The 27728-nt window shown below is 45.1% G+C and overlaps 1 protein-coding gene across 36 annotated transcripts in view; it reads left to right on the top strand.

The window, feature by feature from the left end:
- Window positions 1-1635: 1635 nt before the first annotated feature.
- Window positions 1636-27728, top strand: part of PXK (PX domain containing serine/threonine kinase like) — a 134356-nt gene continuing 108263 nt past the window's right edge. For 27 of the 36 annotated variants that reach the window (XR_007404136.1, XR_003140634.3, XR_003140632.3 and 24 more), the window contains exon 1: window positions 1648-1860. Coding sequence is in view for 27 of the 36 variants with exons in the window: in XM_025456353.3 (XP_025312138.1) it covers window positions 1759-1860 (102 nt within the window). In the remaining 9 variants the exon portion in view is untranslated. Of the gene's footprint in view, window positions 1861-2167; window positions 2284-27728 lie in introns of those variants that run through there. The other 9 variants (XM_025456347.3, XM_025456346.3, XM_035703467.2 and 6 more) reach the window with 5 other exon arrangements.

Genomic DNA, 27728 nt, shown 5'->3' with positions numbered 1-27728 from the left:
GGTGAAGGCTGTTAAAAATATTCAGCCAAGTAAATCTGAAGATCTAATAGACATTATTTTAAAAAATATTTTATTTGGGCAGCCCCTGTGGCCCAGCAGTTTAGCGCCACCTTCAGCCCAGGGCGTGATCCTGGAGAGACCCTGAATTGAGTCCGATGTCCAGCTCCCTGCATGGAGCCTGCTTCTCCCTCTGCCTGTGTCTCTGCCTCTCTCTCTCTGTCATGAATAAATAAAAATAAAAAATTAAAAAAAAAATAAATATATATATATTATTTAAATTCAATTTGCCAACATATAACACCCAGTGCTCATCTCATCTTGTGCCCTCCTTAATGCCTGTCACCCAGTTAGTTACCCCATCCCCCCACCTTCTAATAGGCATTATTAAGTGATTCATGGTTCAGGCAGCATCCGGCCTAGCAAGCAGAAAGGAGCTCTGAGGAGCCTACCAAAAGTAAGGTTTTTATAGGAAGGAGGGTGAGGCAAGGAAGTTATTAGCAAAAGAAAGGATTATTTCAGGCAAAGACATTTTCCCTTAGGGGAAAGAGCAGGGGGTCTAATTATGCAAACTGCCTCATCTTCCTTTTGTGGGGGTGGGGGGTGGATGGATAGAGTCTGTGTGTCAGATAACCTCACTGGTGCTGGTCAGAAAATTCCTGACTGACGGTTAAAACTACATTTTCTTAAAAGATTTTATTTATTTATTCATGAGAAACACAGAGGCAGAGACCTAGGCAGAGGGAGAAGCAGGCTCTTTGCAAGGAGCCTGATGTAGGGCTGGATCCCAGCACCCCAGGATCACGCCCTGGGCCCAAGGCAGATGCTCAACCGCTGAGCCACCCAGGCGTCCCTAAAACTACATTTATGGGGGAGGCTGGAACCATAGTTAGTAAACCCTGGTTTGGTGATGTCGCCTAGCCTAAGTGGCTCCATTTTGGGTTTCTTGGTTTTCTTTTTGACAATGCCTCGTGGCTGGGGCCAAGGGTGGGGGATGGAGTCCCAGCTGGAGGCCCAGTTTTTAGGATCCCCAGTTGGAAGAGCTTGAGTCGGAAGGGCCCGGAGTCCAAAGGACTGTGTGGGGTCCAATTCTGAAGGCCCACCTCTTGAGTTCTTGGGTCTGAAAAGCCAGGATCAAAGGTTCAGTAAAACCTGAATCCTAGAGGCTTGTTGTAGGGAGCTTCTGGGTCTCCAGGGCTCGGACTGAGGGTCTCATCCCGAAGGCCCCTTGCCTGGGTCTGAGGGCCCTTGGGTCAGGAGGCCTGGGGAGGAGGGGTCCAGCTGGAGAGGTCTCGGTCCGGCAGTCCAGCTTCGAGGGCCTAAGGCGAAAAGCCCAACAGCTGCGAGGCTATGTGGCCATCTTGGGGCTTGAGGGTTCCTGGACCGCAGTGCTCAAGATGCCCTGTTTTGGGAAATGAGGACCCCGAGCCTGAGGCTGGGGGTTAGGAGAACCCGGCCTGCCTGCGGGCGGCTGCGAGGAGCTTGGAAACGCGGGTCCAAGGCAGCGGCGACCGCGACGGGGTGGCGCTAGGACCCCGCGGGAGGCGGCGGCGGCGGCGGCGGCGGGAAGGGGCGCCCGTGTTGACAGCGGCGGCGGGGCGGCCGGCGCTAGGACCCGGCGGGCGCGGCGGGTGGCGACAGCGCGTGGGGCGGCGCGTGTTGACAGCGGCGGCGGCGGCGGCGGAGCCGGGCGGGCGGCGGGAGTCGGCGCCCGCGGTTCCTGTCCCTGGAGTCGAGGCGCTGGCGGACGGGCGTCCGGGGATGGCCTTCATGGAGAAGCCGCCGGCCCGCAAGGTGCTGCTGGACGACACGGTGCCGCTGACAGCAGCCATCGAGGCGAGCCAGAGCCTGCAGTCGCACACGGTGCGCGGCCCGCCGGGCGGGCGGAGGGCGGAGGGCGGAGGGCGGAGGGGCGGCCCCGGGCCCCGGGCGGACTGCGGCGGGCGGGCGGCGGCGGGCGGGCGGCGGGCGGCGGGCGGCCCAGCGCGGGCCGGGGGCGCAGGCGGGCGTGGCGGTGGTCCCGGGGCGGGGCCGGATTCCCGGGCCCACCTCGGGCCGGCGGAGTGGGGCAGCCCCGGGCGGCCCGGGGGACGCTGCCCGCCTCTGCCCGCCTCTGCCCGCCTCTGCCCGCCGTCAGCGTCGGCGCCGGGGCCGCGGAGTCTCCCTGCCTCCAGCTGGGGACCCGAGCGGTGGCGATGCGGGCAAGTGCCCGGCCCGATGGAAGTGTGACTTGAGAGCCTTCTCGTTGGGACAGCGGCGTGCAGGCGGCCGGGTCGGCAGCCCCAGGTGCTGGGCAGGTGCTGGGCAGGTGCCGGGCCCGCGCGGGGAGGTGCTGAGGGACGCAGGTGTGCGGGCGCGCGCCTTCCCTCCCGCGACCTGCTGCGGGTGGGCAGGGGTAGCACCCCTCGGGATTTAGGGTCCACCGCAGTAGCGTAAAGGGCTAATAGGTCCTCCTAGTCAACACGGGCAGAGTTCATTTCTGTTGCGTGTACTGTCTTTTAGCGGGTCTTTAAACCCAGGAGTGTTTTCATTTGCCTGAACAACCCCCCTCCCCGTTTTTTTGTTTTGAAAAAACACTGTGCGTTATCATTTACAAACAATAAACCTAGGAACCAGCAAAGAAAAAAAAGAGAGAGAGAGAGAGAAAGAAAAACAAAACAACATCAACTAAAAAAAAAAAAAAAAAGCAAAGAAAAAAAAGAAAGAAAAACAAAAACATCAACTAAAAAAAAAAAAAAAAACCAAAACCCAAAAACAAAAACAAAAAAACAGCAAAACAGAACCCCTAAAGCTGCCATCCAGTGGGACTTTGGGAAATAATGAATGGGGGGAGAGAGAGATTCCTTAAATCGTAATGTTTTGTCAGGTCACAGAATCAGATTCCGGCTCAGAGGCTTGTTTGTTTACCATTGCAGTGTGTTTAGGGTTCATCTTCTGGAGGCGAAAGCCCCACAATAGCCTTCTGTTTCTCCTTTCTGTTCAAGCTGTTCTGGTGACTTCAAAGAGATCTTTTATTCCTGTTGTATTAAAGTGAGACTTTTTTGAACCTCAGTTTCCTCTTCCCACAGCCGTGCTTTGCAGGGTTTGGATTGTTCACAGTGTTCATTTCCAGTTAGGGAAATGATTGTATATTTTTTTAAAGTGCATGGTATTTTATCGTGCATCTCTCTCTCTCTTTTTTTTAAGATTTTATTTATTATTTCATTCATGAGAGACACAGAAAGAGAGGCAGAGACACAGGCAGAGGCAGAAGCAGGCACCATACAGGGAGCCCGACGTGGGACTCGATCCCGGGTCTCCAGGATCACGCCCTGAGCTGAAGGCGGCACTAACCGCTGAGCCACCCGGGCTGCCCATCGTGCATCTCTTTAATCCTTTTTTACAGACTTGTGAAGAGGCGCTGTGTCGGACAGAATTTGTACCCTGTCATTACATTACCATTTGTAATGTATGCCTACAGGAGTATGGGTGAAAGGTGGAAATTTAGGGCAGGTAGTCAAGAATAAATTCTGCTATTATATTCAATATTTGACTTAACTTTTGGCAAGTAATCTTACAAACTTTCACGGAGAGGGGTTGAGTCTTTTAGGTTTATTTTGTGCTGAAAGTAAGAGATGCATATAAACACTCACAGAGAACTTCTTCCAGGAAGCATTCCATGATGGCCAAGCCCTGTGCTCATTTCCACCTTAACCTAGATCAGTTTATTCTTGTAATTCTTTAGTTTTTCCTCTCCACCACGTTTTGAGAGGAGGGCCCCTTGCCTGATTTTGGGTCCCAGTCCCTAGTGTCTGATAGGATTTCATATGTGTTTGTTAAATGAATAAGCAAATGAATTGCAACCTTACTTTGCCTCTTTTTTGTTTGTGTAAAATGGTAGTGGTGAAAACTGGAACAACGTGGCGTCTGAGATGCTAAGTTAAGGGGTCAGCTCTTCAGCAAGATAGTAAAAGATGTAATAGGATTCCATTTTAACTGCAGAACTTTTCTTTAAGAAATAAAATAGAGAATGGGAGTCCCTAGAATGATGACTGATCACAAAAGACAGTGACTCACCGGAGACCCACAGAGGCAGATGTGGAGTAAAAACACTGTAGCATTGTCTTGCGCAATTTTTGACTGTTCCATGTTCTTGTCATTTTAGCCGTAGAATTGGAGACTGGGAAATGTTGCATCAGCCCTGAACTTTATTGAGAAAATCATATGCTGATGCAGACTTTCTGGATTATTAGCCTCTTATGAGTAAGTCCTTTTAAAACAGGAACTGTTGGAAATTATTTCGGAAAAAAGTAGTTGTTAATGGTGGCATATGGAAGAAAAGAGCATTGTTTTCTATTGGTAAAACTGAAGGTGGCTTTCCTACTTGTTAGCTGAAGGGAGTTGGTGTTCCAGAAGTCAGAGGGCTGTCCTCCCTTTGAAATGCTGAAAATTGGGAATTGCTCCTTGGCTGTAGGATAGAAACGTACAGAGAGAGTATACAGTAGACAGCCTTTGAGTTGGAAGAAGCAAGACGTTAACACGGTTTTGGGCAGACACTTGCTAGTCTGAGACATTGGTTGAGCAAGTCACAAAAAAGTGAACTTTTTTTTTTTAAAGTTTCTTTTTTTTTAAATTTTTATTTATTTATGATAGTCACAGAGAGAGAGAGAAAGAGAAGCAGGCTCCATGCACCGGGAGCCCGACGTGGGATTCGACCCCGGGTCTCCAGGATCGCGCCCTGGGCCAAAGGCAGGCGCCAAACCGCTGCACCACCCAGGGATCCCAAAAATGAACTTTTTGATGTTGTAGTTTGATGTTGTAAATAGGGTAGTAAATGCCTGCCTGCCTGCCATCCAAGGTTGTTGCAAAGATCAAATGAAATAGTCTTTATGAAGTATTGGTAAAGAGCATTTCTTCTTCCATCTACTCACTCCCTGGTGAAATGACATTCAAAGGGTTAAAAAAACAACAACAAAGGGTTAAACATGTTCAAGTGTTCTTATGAATAGCTATTTTCTGTCCATAGTTCCTTCCATTTATCAATCAAGGTTGTTTAGCTTTGGGAAATACAATTTACAGCAGGAAATTTCAGGTTACATATGGTTTAAAGTTTATGGACTGGGGAGGGAAAAATTTTGTAAATTGGAAAATACAGAAGCCAGGATGGAGGGAACACAAGGTCACCACCAGAAAGGCATATTTGGTTGGGAAACTGGCAGAAAGGGCACAGACTGCTAGATGATTTGGTTCTTGACTGGGGTTTGAATGATTTTATTTTATTTTATTTTATTTTATTTTATTTTATTTTATTTTATTTTATTTTATTTTATTTATTTATTTTATTTTATTTATTTTTATTTTTTTTATTTTTATTTTTTTTAAATATTTATTTATTTATTTATTTATTTATGATAGTCACACAGAGAGAGAGAGGCAGAGACACAGGCAGAGGGAGAAGCAGGCTCCATGCACCGGGAGCCCGATGTGGGATTCGATCCCGGGTCTCCAGGATCGCGCCCTGGGCCAAAGGCAGGCGCCAAACCGCTGCGCCACCCAGGGATCCCCTTATTTTATTTTTTTGAATGATTTTATTTTCACTTTTATGGAGCACAATGAATTTGGCTTCAGGAAATAGACCAGGCCTCTGCTGCAAGGAAATGAAACTTCCATAAAATCAGAAGGGACCATATTTAGGGAGGAACAGGAAGGACTTTCCAAACAAAAGGAATTTGAATAAAAAGCCATACAGGTGAATTGTGGGAGAGTTTGGGGAAGGACTAAGAGAAGACCAGGGAAATATAGGAATTCTTGGTGACGTGAAAGGGAAAACTTCTAAAAATCAATAGACCGAAAAAATGCTTACCTAGCTGAAATAGAAACCAGAGGAAACCAACAGTTTAGGAGAATGTTGTTATCAAATATGCATATCAGATTTTTTGCTGGTCAGTATGATGTAGTGTGCTAGCCCTCATCTCAGTTTTCTCCTTTTAAAATAGTCTCCTGTGAAGACCCGGGATCGAATCCCACGTCGGGCTCCCGGTGCATGGAGCCTGCTTCTCCCTCTGCCTGTGTCTCTGCCTCTCTCTCTCTCTCTCTCTGTGTGACTATCATAAATAAATAAAGAAAAAAAATATAAAAAAAAAAAAGTCTCCTGTGAGGTTCATCTGAATCAAGGCCCATTTATTCTGGTTTTGGTGCATTTGTTCCTGAGAAACAAAAGATAATTTTAGTGATATTTGAGGCATGACAACATTTTTTAAATCTGGGAAAGATAATGTTACATGTTGAGATATTTACTGAAAATGAGTCTCTCTTTGAACCCTTGACTTTTGGAAATTGTATTCCTGCACAGTTTGTTTATTCAGCAATACTCATCAATTCAACAAAAATGTGTTGTGTACCTACTTCGTGCCAGGCACATGCTGGAGATCTGCTGATCCACTAGACAAGCTCCTGCTTTCATTGAGCTTTTGTTCTATGGGGTTCTGAGGTCTTCCATTTCCCAAGGGGTAGACAAGTCAGTCAGAGTCTTTACCTGTCATAACACAGATGGTTTTGAAGTTCCTTTTGTGGCTTGGATTATTGAGCCTCAGCTTTTTAATCAGTGGCCTTTTTTTATAGAGTCTTTTATTTTTTTTAAGATTGTATTTATTCATGAGAGACAGAGAGAGAGAGGCAGAGACATAGGCAGAGGGAGAAGCAGGCTCCCTGAGAGGAGCCGGATATGGGAGTTGATCCCAGTACCTGCTGGGTCATACCCTGAGCTGCCGAAAGCAGACACTCAACCACTGAGCCACCCATGTGCCCCTAGAGTCTTTTAAACTCTATTCATACATCATCAGAATACCTATTCGAATGTGAGGCCAAATTAGCAGACCTCATTGCCTTCAGAGCCTGACATTTTAAGGCAACCCAGTGCTCAGTATCAGGATCAATCTGGGCGTCCTTTTGGGGTGCTATTTGGAAGTTTCTTTAGAATTCCAAATTATAGTGGACACTTAAAAAAATTATTCGAAGATATTTGCATAGGCAAATACCCACCATACAATAGTTAACTTACAGCATTTCCTCATTAAAAAGTATATATTTATTTATTCATGAGAGACACAGAGAGAGAGAGAGAAAGAGAGAGAGAGGCAGAGACACAGGCAGAGGGCTTCATGCAGGGAGCCTGATGTGGGACTCGATCCTGGGACTCCAGGATCACGCCCTGGGCCGAAAGGCAGGTGCTAAACTGCTGAGCCACCCAGGTGTCCTGCATTTCCTCATTTTATAATAAGATAATAAATTTTCTTGAAATCTGATCACTTGTCTTCTACTTAGTTATGTATTTTTCCTCATTTGTTTTCGAAACCTGTTTTAGATGCAGTTACAAAAGTCCGAGTTGGAATTAGTAAATTTAGTTAATGGTATTAATTTAGAGATTGTAAGTAAACTATACCTATTGAAGTCAATTTTTTACAGACTTATTTAGGGGCTGGTGATTTGATTTGATTTGATTTGATTTTTTTGAGAGAGAGCGTGAATGTAAAGGGGCAGAGGCAGGAGGGAGAGAGAGAACCTTAGGCAGGCTTCACACCCAGCACAGAGCCTAATCTGACAACTCCTCACAACCCGGAGATCAAGATTGTGAGATCATAATCTGACCGAAATGAAGAGTCACATGCCCACCCAGGCGCCCCTTGGGGCTTGGTGATTCTTTTTTTGTTGTTGTTTTAATTTTTTTTTAATTTTTTATTTTTGGGAGCTTGGTGATTCCTTTTTTTTTTTTTTTTTTAAAGATTTTATTTATTTATTCATGACAGAGAGAGAGAGAGACAGAGACACAGGCAGAGGGAGGAGCAGGCTCCATGCAGGGAGTCTGACGTGGGACTCCATCCTGGGACTCCAGGATCACACCCTGGGCTGAAGGCAGGCGCTTTAAGGCGCTGAGCCACCCAGGCTGCCCCAGGCTAGGTGATTCTTAATCTTCATTCATCACCTCTTTTGAGGATTCTCCCACTCTGAAGATTTCTCGTAGTAGGAATACAAATAAGAAGCTGGCTGTAGTTACTCGAAAGAAACAAGATTCTAGGGCTGAAGTTTATTTTAGGAGAAAAGATCTTATTTGTTTTATTCTCTGGGGGAATATTGTAAATATCCGCCCATATGTACATAGTTTCCATATAGATTGTGGTCTTAATAAGATTGTTCAAAATATAGGTTGTTGATTAATGGTCTAAATGGGTTCATTTGAGCCAATTAGAACAAACTTGTTTTCTACGAAGGCAGGTAGTGGTTCCTTTTCAAGCTGCTAGAGGTTTCTGAGTGACTTCACATAAAATGGGGATCCTTTATGTTCCAGCTTTTGGCATCCTGAAAGCAGGAGAGCTGGACCCAAACATTGTTTTAGAATTCAGAAGTGCTTGAGTGCTGGGGGGTATTGTAGGAGGGAGAGTAATAGGTTTTTTCCATTGTTTTCCCCCTGAAACTGGAAATCGTCCTTGTCAGTGACTTCTTTTATGAATAAGATGCACACAGTAGGGAAATTAAGATATGACTTCTTTACAGGAGGTGACAGAGCCCTTCATTTTCAATTTGGATTTAAAAAAAAAAATTTATTCATGAGAGACAGAGAGAGGCAGAGACATAGGCAGAGAAGGCAGGCTCCTTCAGGGGAGCCTGATGTGGGACTCCATCCCGGGACTGCGGGATCACAACCTGAGCTGAAGGCAGATGCTCAACCGCTGAGCCACCCAGGCGTCCCTCAATTTGGAGTTTTTTGAGTAAGGACTAAGGGACACGTGGTTCATCCGGGGTGAAACTTGGACCTCTGGAGGGAAAGAGTGTGCAGATTGACCACTATAGACTCCAGCTGATCTTGCTGACTACCAAATTTGGGGTGAGTCTGGCTATTTCTAGCTGGAGATCAAGCTGTCAAGAGTTTCCTCTTGCTTACTAAAGAGTACATTGTTACTGTTGTCTTCAAATAATTGAGTAGTTATTTTTTGGTGGCTAAAAGGGTATTCCTATTACTATAATATTAGTTTGGGGAACCCATTGCAACAGGAGTCTTCAAGAAATTTTTTTCTTAGTAAGAGCTTTTTTTTTTTAAAGATTTTATTTATCTATTTTACAGAGAGGGAGAAATCGTGAGCACCAGCAAGGAGAGTGGCAGGCAGAAGGAGAGGGAGAAGCAGGTTTCCTGCAGAGTAGGGAGCCCAATGTAGGACTCAGTCCTAGGACCCTGGGGTCATGACCTGAGCCAAAAGCAGATGCTTAACCGGCTAAGCCACCAGTCACCCAGTAACAGCTTTATAGCTATAATCCACATACTGTACAATTTAGTTGTTAACTTACTATACAACTCAACATAAGTATATTCACAGAGTTGTGTATTTATCTCCATAATCAATTTTATTTTTTTTATTTTTATTTTTTTAAATTTTTATTTATTTATGATAGAGAGAGAGAGAGAGGGGCAGAGACACAGGCAGAGGGAGAAGCAGGCTCCATGCACCGGGAGCCCGACGTGGGATTTGATCCCGGGTCTCCAGGATCGCGCCCTGGGCCAAAGGCAGGCGCCAAACCGCTGCGCCACCCAGGGATCCCTCCATAATCAATTTTAAAGATATATTTTTTTATTTTAGAGAGAGAGAGAGCTTGAGAGAGAGAGCAGGAAGGAGTGAGAGAATCCTCAAGTAGACTTCTGTTGAGGGCAGAGCCTGATGCTGGGCTCAATCCCAGGACCCTGAGATCATGACCTGAGCTGAAATCAAGACCCCACTGCTTAGCTGACTGAGCCAGGTGCCCATCCCCCTTAAAAGATTTATTTATTTATTTATCATAATCAACTTTAGAACATTTTCATTACCCTGAAAGGTTTAGCCATCACCCTGGGAAGTTTTCTAACATTACAGGATGTTAAACTCACAGACACGTTCTTAGCACAAGTTCTTTTACCGCTTTGGGTTTAACTCCTTTCACAATCTTATTAGAAGGATATATTCTCCATAAATGCTCATACACATGATGATCTTCTAGAACCTCACTGCCCTGAGCCTGCTCTCAGGCAGCAAATCTTAGGGTAAGAATCAGTGCTGGAGAAAGTTTTTCAGCTATAGGTTTGGAGAAGTAGCATATATCTGGACAGTGCACCTCACTGCCATATGCACTCTGCTTTAAGGAAGTCCTGGATTTGGAACAATAGATGATTATGTCCTGTCGTGAAAGAGTTACTCTGGCTTGTACCTTGCCTCGAGTATTTAGTTGTAGGTGCTGCGATGACTTGTTAGAGTAGTCCAGTGGAAGGGCAGAGGGCTCTGTGTTGGAAAGCAGGCTGTTTGTGCCCTGGCCAGCTCTCTGTTTTATGACATCTAAACAAGGCTGCCCGAATTTCTTTTGGTTATTAAATTTCTGTGGCTCATCAGAAACTGGTCATTTCTCCTCAGTTCAATTGAGGCTGTTTTTGGGGTGGTGGTGGTGGGGAATGGATAGAGTGTTACTATGGGACAATCCTGGACCTAAAATGTCAGAACTACCTGTAGCTGTGAAAAGCAGAAAGCAAGTGTCATTCTGCAGGCCTTCCCTTGAGCCTCCCCTTCCCCCCAGGGGACCGGTGTCTGGTGGGTGGGGACTCAGTGCACTTTAGTCCTGCAGAGAGAAATAGAGCCTGAAACTGTCCTGCTCACACCACACCTCTAGTCAGGCCAAGCGTCTGGCCAGCACGACATTACTCACTGTCCCTCCAGAGCACAGGGAATGGCTGGCTGGCTGACACGTTGCTACACGCTAGGCATCTCTGCATGTGACCATGTATGTAGCTCACCACATTCACTAGTCCCCTTACGCTCTTAACTCCCTGGTACTTCTTGAGCTCTGGCTTCTCAAAAGAGCACTGCACTCTGTGCTTGGGATGCAGTGGTGAGCACACCCTACTACAGGGGCTCTTAGGCTGCTGAGGATCTGTGTAAGGACACACTACTCCCCTTCTCACTCCTTAGATGGTGAGGATCATATGGGCAGCTTGTTTTGCCTCTGTCCATGTCTTTCTCTCTAAGGTTTCTTTTCCTCTTCTAAATCCAGCCTTTCCTGTCTATGTTTTATTACATTGATTCTGTTTCAAACTAGCACATTCCTTAGCATATGGATAGTAAGCATTCAGTAAATGTTTGTTGAGTAAGTGGATTTGTTGTGTGATTGCAGTTATCTGAGCTACAGCTTGGGGAACCCTTCCTGTGGACAACTACCTGCCAAGCTGGATATGCCTTTCCTTCCTCTGAAATTCCCATTCAGCTTTATTGGTTCCAAAAGTGCAAGCATTTTATATAGCCAGCCTGCCTGCCTTCCTTCCTTTAAAGATTTCTCTATTTATTTTAGAGAGAAGGCACATGCACAGGGGGTGGAGGGTGCAGAGAGAGGGGAGAACATTTCAAGCAGACCCCGTGCTGAGCACGGAGCATGACGTGGGGCTCGACTCACGACCCTAAGATCACCTGAGCAGAAACCAAGAGCTGATGCTTAACCAGCTGTACCACCCAGGCGCCTCCATAGGTGTTATTTCTTACTACTCTGTTTTCTATTTATAATCTCCCCCTCCCACACATGTGAAAGTGTAAGCATGAGCAGAGGGACAATATCTTAATGATCTTGGACAAATTGTTTAATCTGTCTGGCCTATTTCTTTGTCAAGTGGGGATAGTAAGAGTACGTTAGTGGTGCTGTGGGTATTAACTGAGCTCCACGCATAAGTGTCTGCTATTTTGATGTAGTGTCTTACCTCTATTTGCCAGAACACTAGTAACTTTTTAGGTAGGTATTAGTACTTGTTAGGGACTCAATTATGTTCAATGGGAAAAGGAGAATTATTTATATAAATGTTTGTCTCACTGTCAACTGTGACTGCTTTGTTAACAAATGGCAAGACAGACCAGTGACATGTCAAAGAGCAACTCCCCTGCCACCTTTTTCTTTTTAACTCTGAAGGAACATGTTTTGATAGCCAGGCTCAGGGGATGCAGCACAGGGGTCCCCTGCCTAGCCGCAGAGCCGGCTCTTGGTGTTCCAAGGCGGTGGCAGGAGAGATGGAAGAGGCAAACAGGCAGGCCATGGGGCTGGGCCTCTGAACGGGCAGATGTGCTCCCAGAGGCTGGGCCCCGGCAAATGCCCATTTAGCTCTTCATATCCAGGCTTTTGTTCATCACCAACATCAGCGTACACACATTTGACCTCTGGCAGTGGGGTGAAAAATAAAATAGAAAGCTGTCTGCTTTGTTCTTTCCTCTGCCACTTCCCCTGCCAAGTGACTGTGCCAGCTGACATTTGTGAGGGGCAGGTTGGGGGGGGGGTGCTTCCTGAGAAATGCACTTATATTCTGTACAGCCCTGCTGCCTTCTCTTCCCCGAAGTGTCACGCTCCAGTAGTCAGGCTGTGGACACATACACCGGGCCAGGGTGCATTTCAGTCTGTGACGCACGTGCTTTCTTCCTTGTCCGAAAGCCTCTAAGGTGTTGGGAACATTAGCCAGCACCTATGAAGAGTCTTCTGTGAGCTGCACACTGGGCCGTGTATTTTTTTTTTTTTAAGATTTTATTTATTCATGAGAGACACAGAGAGAAGAGACAGAGAGAGAGAGAGAGAGAGAGAGAGAGGGGCAGACACAGGCAGAAGGAGAAGCAGGCTCCACGCAGGGAGCCTGATGTGGGACTCGATCCCGGTCTCCAGAATCAAGCCCTGGGCTGAAGGCATTGCTAAACCGCTGAGCCCCCTGGGCTGCCCTGGGCCACGTATTAAGATAAAAAGATGAACAAAGCAGGGAGCTTATATCCTGGTAGAGGTGGCAGATGTATAAACCAAAGGTGAAGTAAGGTACTGAAAGTGCCAGTCTTCCTGGGAGCAGTGAGGGTGCAGTGGGAGAGGCTCCTTCCACCCAGGTCCTCCTGGGGGTTTGGGCTTAACAGCCTTTCAGAGAATGGGTTCTAAATCAGCACTCCCCAGGGTTTTGAACTTGTAAACTCCCTTCGTGGTAATACTGAATTGTGTAAAAAAAAAAAAAAAAAAACCCTTCTGGAAGTGACTTTGAATTAAAAATATGTTTTATTCAGATCAGTACCTTATTGAGAATTTTATTAATGTTTGGGATCTGAATTACACTGTTTTTTGCAATATGAGAGGCAGTGAGAATTGCGATAAGATAAATATAGCTTAAGGTACTGATAATGAGCATCTTCAGACAATTTGCAATTACCAGTTTTATGGTCGTTCTCACTTCTCATGTTTCTCACTAACTTCTCATTTAACTCATATTTTACAATTGGCATTTCTATAGCCTGCCTTTAGTCATGGTCCATTAGTGGGTGTAAATGAAACCATGTATGACTCATAACAAAATCAATTAAAAAGCTATGTAGTAGCCAAAACCATGATAAACCAAATAAACCATGAACACACTCATCTAAGTTCTATGACTGGCCCCATGTTTCCTTTGTGTTCACTCGGAGGCTCTCAGTCTGCTCTGGGTAGAAATGTAGAAAATATTTATTTATTTATTAAATATTTTATTTATTTATTCATGAGACACACACAGAGAGAGGCAGAGACATAGGCAGAGGGAGTAGCAGACTCCCTGTGGGGAACCCAATGTGGGACTGTATCCCAGGACCCTGGGATCATGACTTGAGCCAAAGGCAGATGCTCAACCATGGAGCCACTCAGGTGCCCTGAAAGGAGAAAATATTTAAATAATTGTTTTATTGATTTTTTTTTTTTAAGTAGAAAGAGAAACAGAAGCCTTTATGTAGCCTTTAACACATAAATCCTTCCAGAAACTCTAGTTGTTCATCCTGTTCCAAACCCTTACTAACCCACCATAAGGATCTCAGTTTAAAATACTAGAGAATAGGAGCACCTGATGGCTCAGTGGTTGAGTGTTTCCCTTCCTTCCCTCTGCTCAAGTCGTGATCCTGGAGTCCTTGGATCGAGTCCTGTCTTGGGCTCCTGGCAGGGAGCCTGCTTCTCCCTCTGCCTATGTCTCTGCCTCTCTCTCTGTGCCTCTCATGAATAAATAAATAAAATCTTAAAAAAAAAAATACTAGAAAAAAAATACTAGAGAATGACTAGTTATGTTCTCTGAGGTGAGGTTATGTTTGCAGGCTTCAGTTCATTCAGCAAATACTGCTGTGAGCATGCCGCTTACTCCTGGCCCCATGCTAGGCTCTTGGGGTGCAGATGGGAGCAAGAGAGACGTAGTCCCTGCCTTTGTTCATTCCAAAAGGATCTGTCATGGAGGATTCTGGGGTGGGGTAAAAGATGAGAAAGGGAGACTGGTGCGAGTTGTGGGGCCCCCAGGAGGCCAGACTCAGGGAACTGAATAGCAGTTGGACTGGAGCAGGTATGTAGCTCGTGGAAGTGGTATTTTAGGAGGCTTAATTTGGTAGTGGTGAGTAGGGGTCCGGGAAGAGTGTGAAGGAAGGGGAGAGGAGAGTCCAGGGTAGTAATAAAGCATTGGAGTTAGAAAGGCCACATCAGGTCAGTGGCAGGAGGGAGAGAAGGACCAGAGGGAGGTAGGAACGCAACAGAATTCCGCTAGGTAGAGGCCATGACCGAAACAAAGGCACCAGAAATGATTAGAGAAATAGTCCAAGGTAAGCAAGTGGTCTTCCCAGGAAGATCATGAGTCTGAGTATGGTTCTGGAAAGTTCGGGCAATACTGAAGAAGCAGTGGCACTTGCCATGATAATAGCTAGCATTGTTTAAGCACTTACTGTGGCCGGCTGGGTTGACCACAGCCTTTGGTAAGTTCTTTATGTCACTTATCTCATTTCCTAAGCTGGACAAATGGGTGCCCCCATGTAACCACTGTGTAACATTTTCATCACCCCAGATATTTCCTTGGGGCCTCTTTGCAGTCAGTATCCTTCCTCTGATCTCTGGTAGCTACTGGTCTGCTTTCCATTACTGTCATTTCACCTTTTCTAGAATGTCATATATAAATGGCATCTTATAGGGTATAATGTTTTGCGTCTGGCTTTTTAGCATAAAGCTTTGAGATTCTTTCATGTTGTTGCATGTTTCCTTTTATTGCTCAGTAGCATTTCACTCTTTGTTATGCATTCATTAGCTGGTTGACATTTGGGTTCTTTCCACTTTGGGGCTGTTGTGAATAGAGCTTCTATGAGCACTGGGTATTAGTCTTTGTATGGACATATTTTTATTTCTCCTGGGCAAATATCTAGGAATGGGATTGCTTAGTCATATGGTAAGCATATATTTAAAAAAGAAATGGCCAAACTCTTTTAGATTCTTACCTGATTCTCATGATAACTCTGAATTGAGTTCACTATTATTTCCGTTTTTCAGTTGGAAGAAAATGAGGTGCAGAGAGGGGAAGTAACTTGCTCCAAGTCATAGGGCTGAGGGCGGAAGAATGGTTTGTAGGCCAGTGGACTTTGAGCCATCCTCAGCCTGATTTGTTGTTAGGGCCTGCAGAGCAGTGGATCTGTTTGATGGCTCTGCTAAGCCCAGGCCTAGATGAAGATGAGTTAGCCACCCTCCTAACTGAGCTGCAGAACCAGAGACACTGGTTTGGGTTACCATTTTCCCAATTCTCCCAGCCTGCCTGCAGAGATGTGGAGTTAGTTCATTACATACTTGTGGAGGCTTTAGAGCAATGCTGCCAGTGAAATTAATGCAAACCACATATGTAATTTTAAGTTTTCTAGTAGCCACATTAGAAAAGTAAAAAGGAACAGATGAAATTAATTTAAATAATCTGTTCCTAACCCAATATATCCAGAATATTATTTCAGTAGATAATATAAAAACTATTAATATGTTTTATGTTCTTTATGTCATACAAAGTTTTTTTTTGAAATCTGTTGTGCATTTTACAATTACAACATATCTCAATTGAGAGCAGCCACATTTTAGGTGCTCAATAGCTGCGTACTGCTTGTGGCTAGTGTACTGGACAGCCCAAGATATGGACTTTAAAAATAATATCCAGGGGGCAGCCCGGGTGGCTCAGCAGTTTAGCGCCGGTTCAGCCCAGGGCGTGATCCTGGAGACCTGGGATCGAGTCCCGCATCGGGCTTCCTGCATGGAGCCTGCTTCTCCCTCTTCCTGTGTCTCTGCCTCTCTCTGTGTGTCTCTCATGAATAAATAAATAAAATTAAAAAAAAAAAATCCAGATGCATGGTTACCAACATGGAAAGAGATTCATCTTATATTAAGTTGAGGGGGAAGAGAAAAGTCATAACATACTGTGTTTAGTGTGCTTACATTTCCACAAATATCTGATGTTTATATCTGCAAGCAAATAGTCTATATACTGTCCAGTGGCTACAGTTAGCTACTTAGACTACTTAAATTTTTTAAAATTTTTTTTTAGATTTTATTTATTAATGTGAGACACACACGGAGAGGGGGAGAGAGAGAGAGAGAGAGAGAGAGAGAGAGAGAGACAGACAGACACACAGGCAGAGGGAGAAGCAGGCTCCATGCAGGGAGCCTGATGTGGGACTCGATCCCGGGTCTCCAGGACCACGCCCCAGGCAGCAGGCGGCACTAAACTGCTGCGCCACCGGGGCTGCCCAGACTATTTAAATTTAATAAAGTTAAATACTTAAAGTGCAGTCCCTCAGTCAACACTAGCCACAGATGCACAGTGGCTGCTATGTTGGACATCACAGCCTTGGGTCAGTACTCTGTCCAGAGGGCTGAACTGTGAGAAGGGCTGAGCTGGAGGACAGGACCTGCTAGCCCTGCAGCCAGTAGGGCTTTGTGACTATTGAGACCCAGAGTCTTCATGGTTTCTAACAGTAAAGCACAGGAAAGAGGGGCAGCTGTTGTTGGAGTTCAATAGGAGCATAGGGTGGAAACAGAACAGCCCTAGTCAAAGACCCTCTTCTGTTCTAGTACAGCTGAAATTTTTTTTTTTAATTTTTATTTATTTATGATAGTCAGAGAAAGAGAGAGAGAGAGAGGCAGAGACACAGGCAGAGGGAGAAGCAGGCTCCATGCACCGGGAGCCCGACGTGGGATTCGATCCCGGGTCTCCAGGACCGCGCCCTGGGCCAAAGGCAGGCGCCAAACCGCTGCGCCACCCAGGGATCCCTAGTACAGCTGAAATTAACCACCATTCACATTGCTGGAGGCTCCCTCCAGAAGCCTGATGTCCACTTCAGGCAAGTTCATATGAAAATGTTCCTCTCTGCTTCGCTAGAAACTGCCTCATGTTCATGGAGGAGCTTATTTAACATTGGGAAGAGAAAATAATTTTCGTATTTGCACGCAGCTTCTTTTTTTTTTTTTTAAGATTTTATTCATTCATTATAGACATAGAGAGAGAGAGAGAGGCAGAGACACAGGCTGAGGGAGAAGCAGGCTCCATGCCGGGAGCCCGATGTGGGACTCGATCCCAGGACTCCAGGATCGTGCCCTGGGCCAAAGGCAGGCGCTAAACCGCTAAGCCAACCAGGGATCCCCTTGCACGCAGCTTCTATGCAGTGCCCGAGTACATTTGGCCCGCAGTTCGTGACCTTGCAGTTGGAGGCAGCCTGCTGAGTGCAGAAGTCTTCAAGTCAGGAGACTGGGCCAGTGTTGAGAGCCCTGCAGCTCTTTCAACTCCTACTACCCAGGCCTGGGTTCCTGTTGTCCACAATCTGCCCCTCAATCTCTCAGGACTCCTTCCTCACTTGAGGGACTGGTTCTGCCTGTTTAGCTGAACTTGCTCCATCAATATGAGGGATGGAATGATGTCTAAGCATCCTGCCTCCGGCCATAGAGGATAGGAAGTCTGCCCCCCCTGTCTGTGGGGCAGACAGGCCTGGGATGGAGTCCATTCTCCTGACTTCCTAGCTGAGTGTCTGTGTTTAAGGCATCTGCCCTCTCTGAGAAGTGGGGTTCTTGTAAAAGAGAGAAAGTGACACATACCTCCAAGCACTGCCGGGAGATGGGATAAGCTGAAGGACAGTAGAATAAGTGCTCCACAAACATAGCGGTTACTACCCTCAGCTCTGAAGATGCCTATGGCAGCATGACATGTATAGTAGCTTACAGAGTTGGGATTGGAACTCCGTCCCAGAAGGACACAAGATATTTTTAATTTTTATTTTTTTAAAAGGTCTTATTTATTTATTCATGAGAGACACAGAGAGGCAGAGACATAGGTAGAGGGAGAAGCAGGCTCCCTGTGGGGAGCCCGATGCAGGACTCCATCCCAGGACCCCAGGATCATGCCCTGAGCCAAAGGCAGACGCTCAACCACTGACTACCCAGGTGCCCCCCCCGGGGATGTTTTTAGGTGCGGTAAATTTATGTGCCATCAACCCTCCCTCATCCTTCGTGATGCTGAACAGTGAGTTCTCTTCTGTTGAAACCAGTAGGGACTTCCCTAGTTTGACTTCCCCATACTTTCAAGCTTCTTTCCCACCAAATATCTTACCACCGCTGATATTAATAGAAGAGTTAATTTGTTTGACTTTCATCTTCTGTTTTTCCAATCTCCCCAGCACAATAAAAGTGCTGGTGAGTCATAAAAGGACTAGAAGTTCTCTTACCAAAGGAAAAAAGATGATAGCTTGCATTTATCACTGATAACATCCTGTGCTCTTATCTGAGCTCAGATATCTCAATCCTTATCACTCAGGCAGGATTCTTTGTTTGAAAGTAACATGTTTTTTAAATTACCTGTGTAGTAAACCAAGGAACTTCTGGGAACATTGTTTTTCCTGATCAAGAAAGTAAAATATGCTTGAGGATAACCTAAAAAAATATGAAAAAAATAGCTAAGAGAATTTAAGCCACACCTAATTTCACCCCAGAGATAACTACTGGTAACATTTGTTGTGGGCATCCCAGGTGGCTCAGCGGTTTAGGGCTGCCTTCAGCCCAGGACCTGATCCTGGGGTCCCGAGATTGAGTCCCTCATCGGATTCCCTGCAGGGAGCCTACTTCTTCCTCTGCCTGTGTCTCTGCCTCTCTCTCTCTCTGTGTCTCTCATGAAAAAATAAAATCTTAAAAAACAAACAAACATTTGTTGTAGTTCCTCTTCTTCCTATCAATGTTATCAGTTTTTTATCTTTTCAGAATATTTAAATTACAGCATTCACTTTGTCCTGTGTAATGAAAAATTCTTTTAATATCCTTCTAAAGAGTTGCATATTCTTTCACTATATGATTAAACCATAAACAACAGGGACACCTGGGTAGCTCAATGGTTGGGCGCCTCCCTTCGACCCAGGGCGTAATCCGCCCAAGGCATGATCCTGGAGTCCTGGAATCAGGTCTGCGTTGGGCTCCCTGCATGGAGCCTGCTTCTCCCTCTGCCTGTGTCTCTGCCTCTCTCTGTGTCTCTCATGAATAAATACATAAAATCTTAAAAAGAAAAAAACCATAAACAGCATAACCATTCTCTTATTGTTGAAAACCAGATTCTTTTAGCGGGAGGCTTTTTACTTAGCTTCCTTAAAAGTGAGTATGGGGATCCCTGGGTGGCGCACCGGTTTAGCGCCTGCCTTTGGCCCGGGGCGCGATCCTGGAGACCCGGGATCGAATCCCATGTTGGGCTCCCGGTGCATGGAGCCTGCTTCTGTCTCTGCCTCTCTCTCTCTCTCTCTCTCTCTGTGACTATCATATTAAAAAAAAAAAAAAAAAAAGTGAGTATGGAGGGGCAGCCCAGGTGGCTCAGCATTTTAGTGCCATCTTCAGCCCAGGGCGTGATCCTGGAGACCTGGGATCGAGTCCCATGTCGGGCTACCTGCATGGAACCTGCTTCTCCCTCTGCCTCTCTCCGTCTCTACTTAATAAATAAAATCTTAAAAAAAAAAAAAAAAAGATTAAAAAAAAGTGAGTATGGAGGGGGTGGATGGCGGGCTCAGTTGGTAGAGCAGGTGGCTCTTGATCTTGGGGTTGTGGGTTCGAGCCTTACATTGGGTATAGAGATTACTTAAAAATAAAATATTAGGGATCCCTGGGTGGCGCAGCGGTTTAGCGCCTGCCTTTGGCCCAGGGCGCGATCCTGGAGACCCGGGATCGAATCCCATGTCGGGCTCCCGGTGCATGGAGCCTGCTTCTCCCTCTGCCTATGTCTCTGCCTCTCTCTCTCTCTCTCTCTCTCTCTCTCTATGTGACTATCATAAATAAATAAAAATTTTAAAAAAATTAAATAAATAGATAATCAAATAAATAAATAAACGTGGGCATAGAAGCTGGGACAAGCAAAGCTGAGTAATAGTGCTTGCTATCAGAAATCAGAGACTGATAAAATTATTCCCTGTGTTAAAAGAGAATAGCTGCTTTTTGTTCCATTGGGGCTCTTGACAGTGCTGTGGCCATCTCCTGTGCTTGCTGTTTAGGGCCATAGTGTATTCACCTGTACACACCATGCATTCTCTATTTCATAACAGAAAAGAAAACAAACTAAATTACAAAATTGGCCTCTGTGCTGGGTGCTGTAAGTATAGAGTCTCATCCAATATTTACTGCCATCCTGTTGGAAAGATATGATTTTTGCAGATAATAAACTGAGATCAGAGGCTCAGCAGAGTTAGGTCACAAAACTAGTAAGTGGCACTGGACTTTGAATTGAGTCTCTGACTGTAAAGCCAGGCCCTTTCCCCCTGGGCACTTGAGGTTTTGGCCTGGGGAAAGAGGGCTGATCAGTACATCCACTTCCAGAAGACTTGGGGCAGTGGACCATGGGGGTGGGCAGAGAAGTGGCCCCACAAGGAGGAACAGTTCATTCCTAGCTGGTACTTGGGTTGTTACCAGCTGAGGGTGTGAGAATTGAGATACCAGAGCCCACATAAAAATCATTATTTCCAACCAGGTTGGAGTTTGTGTGGTTACTGTCTTTTCTGGCCAGCCAGCTAAATAGTAGTTTTCTGAGGTTATATTTACTGCATCTGTTTCTACACTTTTAAAAGGGCGTCGGCCCAAGAAGCTTGAGGATTATTGGAGGTCACATTTCATTTTTAATTACTATTTAAATGAGCCCGAGATATTTGAGCGTTTTTTTCCCTTTGCTTTGACGTAAGATGGCATTCATGGATTCCCATCTTAGCAAATTAAGTAATTTTCTTTGGCGTCATTTAAGGGTCTCGTACTACAGAATGCCACAGGAACTGCTGTTTAAAATGCCATGTTCAGAAAAAAACAATTTTTTTTTAAATGTCATGTTCATTCTCTAGTCATGTCTGAGGCTGAAAGGATTTTTGAGCACTGCTTTGCAGTGTTTCTCCTAGCTGAAACATCGGCTGCCTTTGAAGTTAGGTGTGGAGAGCAGCTCCCCTGGCAGGGCAGGAGACTGTCCCGCAGAGGAGAGCATGGACTTCAAAAGGCCTGGAGAAGGGAGAAGCATGCTCAGTAAGGCAGTGGCATCTCACGGCAGGCATCAAAGCACATTTATGATGTGTTCCTTGCCCTTTCTGGGAACACAGAGTAGAAACTGGAGAACTTACTTTGCATAAATGTGAAGCACACAGTTCTAAGATTCAGTTAGATTTTATTTATTTATTATTTATTATTATTTTTTAAAATAAATTTTTATTTATTTATGATAGTCACATCAGAGAGAGAGAGAGAGGCAGAGACACAGGCAGAGGGAGAAGCAGGCCCCATGCACCGGGAGCCCGACGTGGGATTCGATCCCGGGTCTCCAGGATCGTGCCCTGGGCCAAAAGCAGGCGCCAAACCGCTGCGCCACCCAGGGATCCTCAGTTAGATTTTAAATGAGATTTATTTTACTTGGTTGAAAAGGAGTTACAGTTGGCTTCACTCTTCTGAGCAAATTAGGTTAAGATAGTGGTCATTCTTCCAATGCCGTTTAAAACCCTAGTGATTTCATCGGTTTGGGGGCAGGTTTTGCACATTGCTGGAGGGCTCAGCAATGAAAATAAAACGCAGGTATGTTGTAGCACTGAGAACCTACAAATGCAACAATAAGTAATGAATATTTAGCAGAGTAAGGGGTAATCATTAATTCTAGGTGAACTATTAAGAACTGCAAGCAGCCAGGCAGGTTGCTGGTGAGCTGAGTGGCAGTCCTGCAACTGAGAATTTCCTCGGAGACCTTGTTGTCCTTCGGGGTGTTGCTGCCCACCACCCGTGAGCTGTGGCTCTTGTGCTGTGTGATACCATGGGTTTGAATATTGGGTTTATAAAGGGATGATAAATCGGGTTGGAAGATCCATGGAGACTTACTTTCTTTTTAGAAATTTTTTTTCTTTTTTATTATTTAAGTAGAGTTGACATACAGTGCTATCTTATTTTCAGATGTACAACATAGCGATCTGACAGGTCTGTGTATTACTTAGTGCTTACCACAATAAATGTAGTCACCATACAGTGTTAATATTAATTCTTAATTATTTAATTTTAATAATTAATTCTAATGATTATCAAGTAATTAATGTAATTATAAGAAATCATTAAATATCGTTATTATTGACTATACTCGCTATACTGTACTTTTTTTTTTTTTAAGATTTATTTATTTATTCATGAGAGACATAGAGAGGCAGAAGCAGGCAGGCTCCCTGCAGGAGCCTGATGCAGGACTCCATTCTGGAACTCCAGGATCATGCCCTGATCCGAAGGCAGATGCTCAACCGCTGAGCCACCCAGGCATCCCTATACTGTACTTTGTCTCTGTGACTTATTTATTTTATAACTGGAAGTTTGTACGTCTTAATCCCCTTCACCTGTTTTCACCCATGCCCGGACCCTCATGGAGATTTTCTTGAGGATGCTGTTTGACTTTTCCTAGATGTAAGTGCACATGAAAAAGACCAGCAAGCTTCCTCCTTCCCAAAAGAGCAAGCAGTCAGTTAACAAAATACCCACCAAGGATTATTTGCTGCACTTCTACTACTGGGCTGACCTTGTGCTGGGTGCTGTTTGCAATACAAAGAAATATGTGATCCTAGCCCTAAAAAACTTAATTCAGTTGGAGAGCGCCCCCCTCTCCACAGACATAGGTAGATATAGATAGGACAGAAATAGCAGTAACATGATTAAACAGCTACCCTTGCCAGGTGTTGTCTAGGTAAAACAGAGAGGGCAGTAAGTAAGGGACGTCTGGGAGACACAGAGTCTGGGTAGAGGAGAAGGAACGTGTTAAGACGCTTTGGTTAGGTGATAGCAGAACTTGGAAGCTAGGCTGAGGAGTTGGGTTTTATTCTGTGGCCAGTGGGAGCCCTGGAAGGTTCCTGAGCAAGGAAGTAGGATAATGTTGGATGTCCAGCAAGTTCATGTGTGCTCAGTGTTCTCTGTGGGCCTTCCTATGAGGGGAAAGTGCCAGAAGAAAGTAGGTTTGGGAATGAACCCGAGAGAGTGGTGTGGCTAGTAGGTGCTGGAGACCTGGCCTCCTATCCCAGAGGTGTCAAGGCATACTCACTGTCCCCAGCTGCACAATGAGGGTAATGGTTCTTTCTTACCTCAAAGAACCATCAGCAGATGGTATGAGTTGTACCTGTGAGCCACCACTCCAGGGCCCTGAGTAGGTGGGACCCCTACAGGGCTCAGTTTAGGTACATACTCTACCCTTGAAGAGGCAGGGAGGGATGAGGACGGGGATAGAGGAGGCTGTAAGGTTGGTGGGTGCGTGGTTCATTTGTTTCCTTCCTCTCTTGAGAGGGTTTTTATTTTTACACTGTAAAGCTGCTTCCTTTTTAAGAAGTTTTTTTAAGATGGCTCTTGCGCCTGGCTGCACATTACAGTCACCTGGGGAACTTTTAGGACCTACTAATGCCTATGCTTCAGCCCAGACAAGTTAAATCAGAATCTCTGGGAGGGAGGATGGAACCACTGGTATCTAGTTTTTTGTTTGTTTGTTTGGTTTTTTAACTTCTCTAGGTGATTATAGAATGCAGCAGGGTTGAGACCCTCTGCTTTGGAGATAGTGATGTGGGAACACTGACAAGGTGTAAAATATCTCCAAACAGCTGTCTGCATCTCTCTGTACTTTGAGTCTCTGAGTAAATCTGATATCTGTGCCAAAAGGGGAGGGAGAAGAATTATGCAGGTTATTCTGGCTTGAAGGTTTGCTGAAGTTTTGGCTTTAGCTCCTTGAACACCTTTTTTCCAAAGTGATCTGTGTTTGTAGTCTCCTTAAGGTAATTTGGGGCCAGACAGGTTCAAAATAAGTTTTCCTCCTCAGTTTTTCCTAAAATTTCACCAAACCACGGCATCTTTGAATATCAGCTATTGCGCAGGGAAATCTTAAGTATATATCTTTCCGAAAACTCCAGTAACAAAAGTGAGGATGCTTACTTGGAAAATGGCCTGTGTTGGAAGCATTAATCAACAGTTATGGAAACGACAGCCCCAACCCCGACTTCCCCCTCAGGATTGGAGTCAGTAGATCAGCATCATTAGAGATGAACCACCTGAGTTCCACCAGCTAGTGAGGATCCCCATCTTTCAGGGCTGCAGAAAGAGCTCGGGGCTCCCCGGGTCACCAGTCATGCGTGTCTGGTTGGAAGGTCTTGGGAATCAGGTACTTGGGTTGCACTTCCCACTCAGCTGCTTCCCACTTGTGTGACCTTGGACAGCTCACGCAACTTTGCCCGAGCCGAGCCCAGCCGAGGGGAGCTGAGCTCTACCCTCTAGGCAGCTGTGAGAATTGAATGAGAAGTGTTGGGTTTAGCAAAGCTCCTGACACAAGATCGGTGCTCACTGCTCACTTATATCTCTCTTCTCTAATCTCACTTAGTCAGAAATTACATGGTCCTGGTGCCTTTCCAGTTTGAAGAACTTCTTCAGCAGACCACACAGACTAGTTGAAATACCCACGTGCTAGGGTTTGATGGGATGGCCACCCTGCCCCACTAAGATAAATGGTGTGATGTTGTGAGGAGGAGCAAGAAGAAGGGGCCTTTTGGGGACGTGGCAGCAGATGGCAGGGTTTGGTGGCAGGCGTATATCTACTTGACTCAGGGCTGCACTACAGAGTTAGCTTTCCCTTCGTTGCCTGATTGGCCTTGGTGGTTTATTGTCTCTTTTATACATGCACACTGCAGTTTCCGTTCCACATCAGAGATGGTGGTAAAGATGGGAATGATTCACTGGAGGATTCTGGGGCTGCTGACTCCAGCTTGGGAGGAGGAGACCTGACTTCATTTTTTTTTTTTTAAAGATTTTATTTATTTATTCATAGACACAGAGACAGAGGCAGAGGGGCAGAGACACAGACAGAGGGAGAAGCAGGCTCCACGCAGGGAGCCTGATGTGGGACTCGATCCCGGGTCTCCAGGATCACACCCCAGGCTGCGCCAAACCGCTGCACCACTGGGGCTGCCCTTTTTTTAAATTTTTTTTTTTTTTTTTATGATAGTCACAGAGAGAGAGAGAGAGAGGCAGAGACACAGGCAGAGGGAGAAGCAGGCTCCATGCACCGGGAGCCCGACGTGGGATTTGATCCCGGGTCTCCAGGATCACGCCCTGGGCCAAAGGCAGGCGCCAAACCGCTGCGCCACCCAGGGATCCCGAGACCTGACTTCAGATGCTAGGTTTCTCTTATTCCCCTGGGCACTGTCCTCTCTGCTTTAATAAGAGCTACCACCTGGTTGCAAGCAGAGGACAGTTGTGCTGTGTTTAGTTTACAAATTGGGGATGTGAGGTGAAAGTATTTCCTTTTGGTCAAGTGGATGGTGGTATCAAGCAAACTAAAAAAATTCAAATGTTTTATAGTTAGGGACCAACCTGTCTTATTGAAGTGGAATAAAAATATTTCTGAGCAGGGGCACCTGGCTGGGTCAGTTGGTAGAGCAACTCTTGATCTTGGGATTGTGAGTTCTTGCCCCATGTTGGGGGTAGAGTTTACTTAAAAAAAAATATTTTCAAGCAAAATCACCTTATGTTCCCCACTGTCTTTCTGTACCTGTTACCACATGGCAGATAGTACTTGGGGACTACAGTGAAGCCTTACTGGGTCTTAATGTGTTTTTATATAATGGGTGGTACTTTTAGGCTGCCAATAACTAAGCAAAGTATAGGTGGACACGAGTGTGTTATAGTGTTGTATATGAGGTACCAGTGGGCCACAGCCAAGGGCAGATGGTGACATAAGTAATCTCTAGCACTACCCTGTATCCCAAGCCTCCAAAGACTGGGATGGCTGGTTTATTGATGCACCTGAACCTGGGTTCTCAACCTTGGCACTAATGACGTTCAATGCCAGATAGTCCTTTGTTGGGGGGTGGGTGTGGGCTGTCTTCTGCATTGTAGGTGTTTAGCAGCATCCTTGAGCTCTATCTACTGGATGCCAGTAGCACTCCCCCAGCCTCTGTGACAACCAAAGATGACCCCAGACATTGTTAAATGTCATTTGGGTCAGAATCAACCTCTTTGGAGATCGCTGACCTAAATTATTTTTTATTGTTGGGTATATTATTATTTTTAATTTAATGCTTTATATTTAAAAAATACAATTAATTAACATATAATATATTATTGGTTTCCGAAGTAGAGGTCAGTGTTTCATCAGCCTTATATAATACCAGTGCTGATTACATCACGTGCCCTCCTTAATGCCCATCTATTACCCAGTTACCCCAACCCTCCACCCCTCCCCGTCCAGTGACCCTCAGTTTGTTTCCTATGATTAAGAGTCTCTTATGGTTTGTCTTCCTCCCTGATTTTATTTTGTTTTATTTTTTCCTCTCTTCCCATGAGATCGTATAACTATCTTTCTCTGATTGACTTATTTCATTTAGCATAATGTTCTCCAGTTCCATCCACGTCATTGCAAATGTCAAGATTTCATTTTTTGATGGCTGAGTAGTGTTCCTCCATTTGTGTGTGTACACATACACCACATCTTTATCCATTCATCTCACTGACCTAAATTTAAAGAATGTTTTGGCACAAACATTAATGAGGATGTCATCTTGGCTATCACACTCTTATGTCATGACCCAGGCATTATCTTGTAGCTACTGCTTCTCTTCTGCCAAGTTGTTATTGTGTGCCATTTTATAGACAAGTTTTTTTTTTTTGAAGGCAATATAGTGATCATAATCACAATAATAGCCAAATGTATAGGGTATCCATGAAGTGGCTTCAGGAATGCCTTAACAAGACTCTTAGCCTGACAGTGCTAGAATCCTGAAGTAGAGACAACTCTAAAGGCTAGAACACATAATTGTTACTGTCTGTTGTGGGGAGAGGAGAGGAATAAAGGACAAAGAGCATATATAAAGGGATACAATGAGAAGATGTTTGCCACTTGACTGAGTAGTGTAGACATAACCTATTCTGGCACAAATATATGTTCAGGAAGTTCTGAATTTTATTTTATTACATAAACTCTATCCTCAGTGTGGGTTTCAAACTCATGACACTGAGATCAAGGGTCACATACTTATAGACAAGTTTTTATTTTTTTAATTTAATTTTTTTATTTTAAAAAAGATTTTATTTATTTGTTTTACAGAGAACCAGAGAGCACAAACCGGGGGAGGGTTAGAGGGAGAAGGAGAAGCAGGCTCCCTGATTTGGGGCTTAATCCCAGGATTCTGGGATCATGACCTGAGCCGAAGGCAGACACTCAACTGACTGAGCCAACCAGACACCCCAGTAGATAAGTTTTTTAAAAATCTAAATTGTGTGTCTGCGGAAGGAAGGAATAGAATCAGACTGTACCTTTCTTTCTTTCTTTCTTTCTTTCTTTCTTTCTTTCTTTCTTTCTTTCTTTCTTTCTTTCTTTCTTTTTTTTAAGATTTTATTTATTCATGAGAGACACAGAGAGGCAGAGGACAGAAGCAGAGGGAGAA

The sequence above is a fragment of the Canis lupus genome, chromosome 20, assembly GCF_003254725.2.
Source record: "Canis lupus dingo isolate Sandy chromosome 20, ASM325472v2, whole genome shotgun sequence".
Lineage (NCBI taxonomy): Eukaryota > Metazoa > Chordata > Mammalia > Carnivora > Canidae > Canis > Canis lupus.
This window is presented reverse-complemented; position numbering and strand designations above follow the sequence as displayed.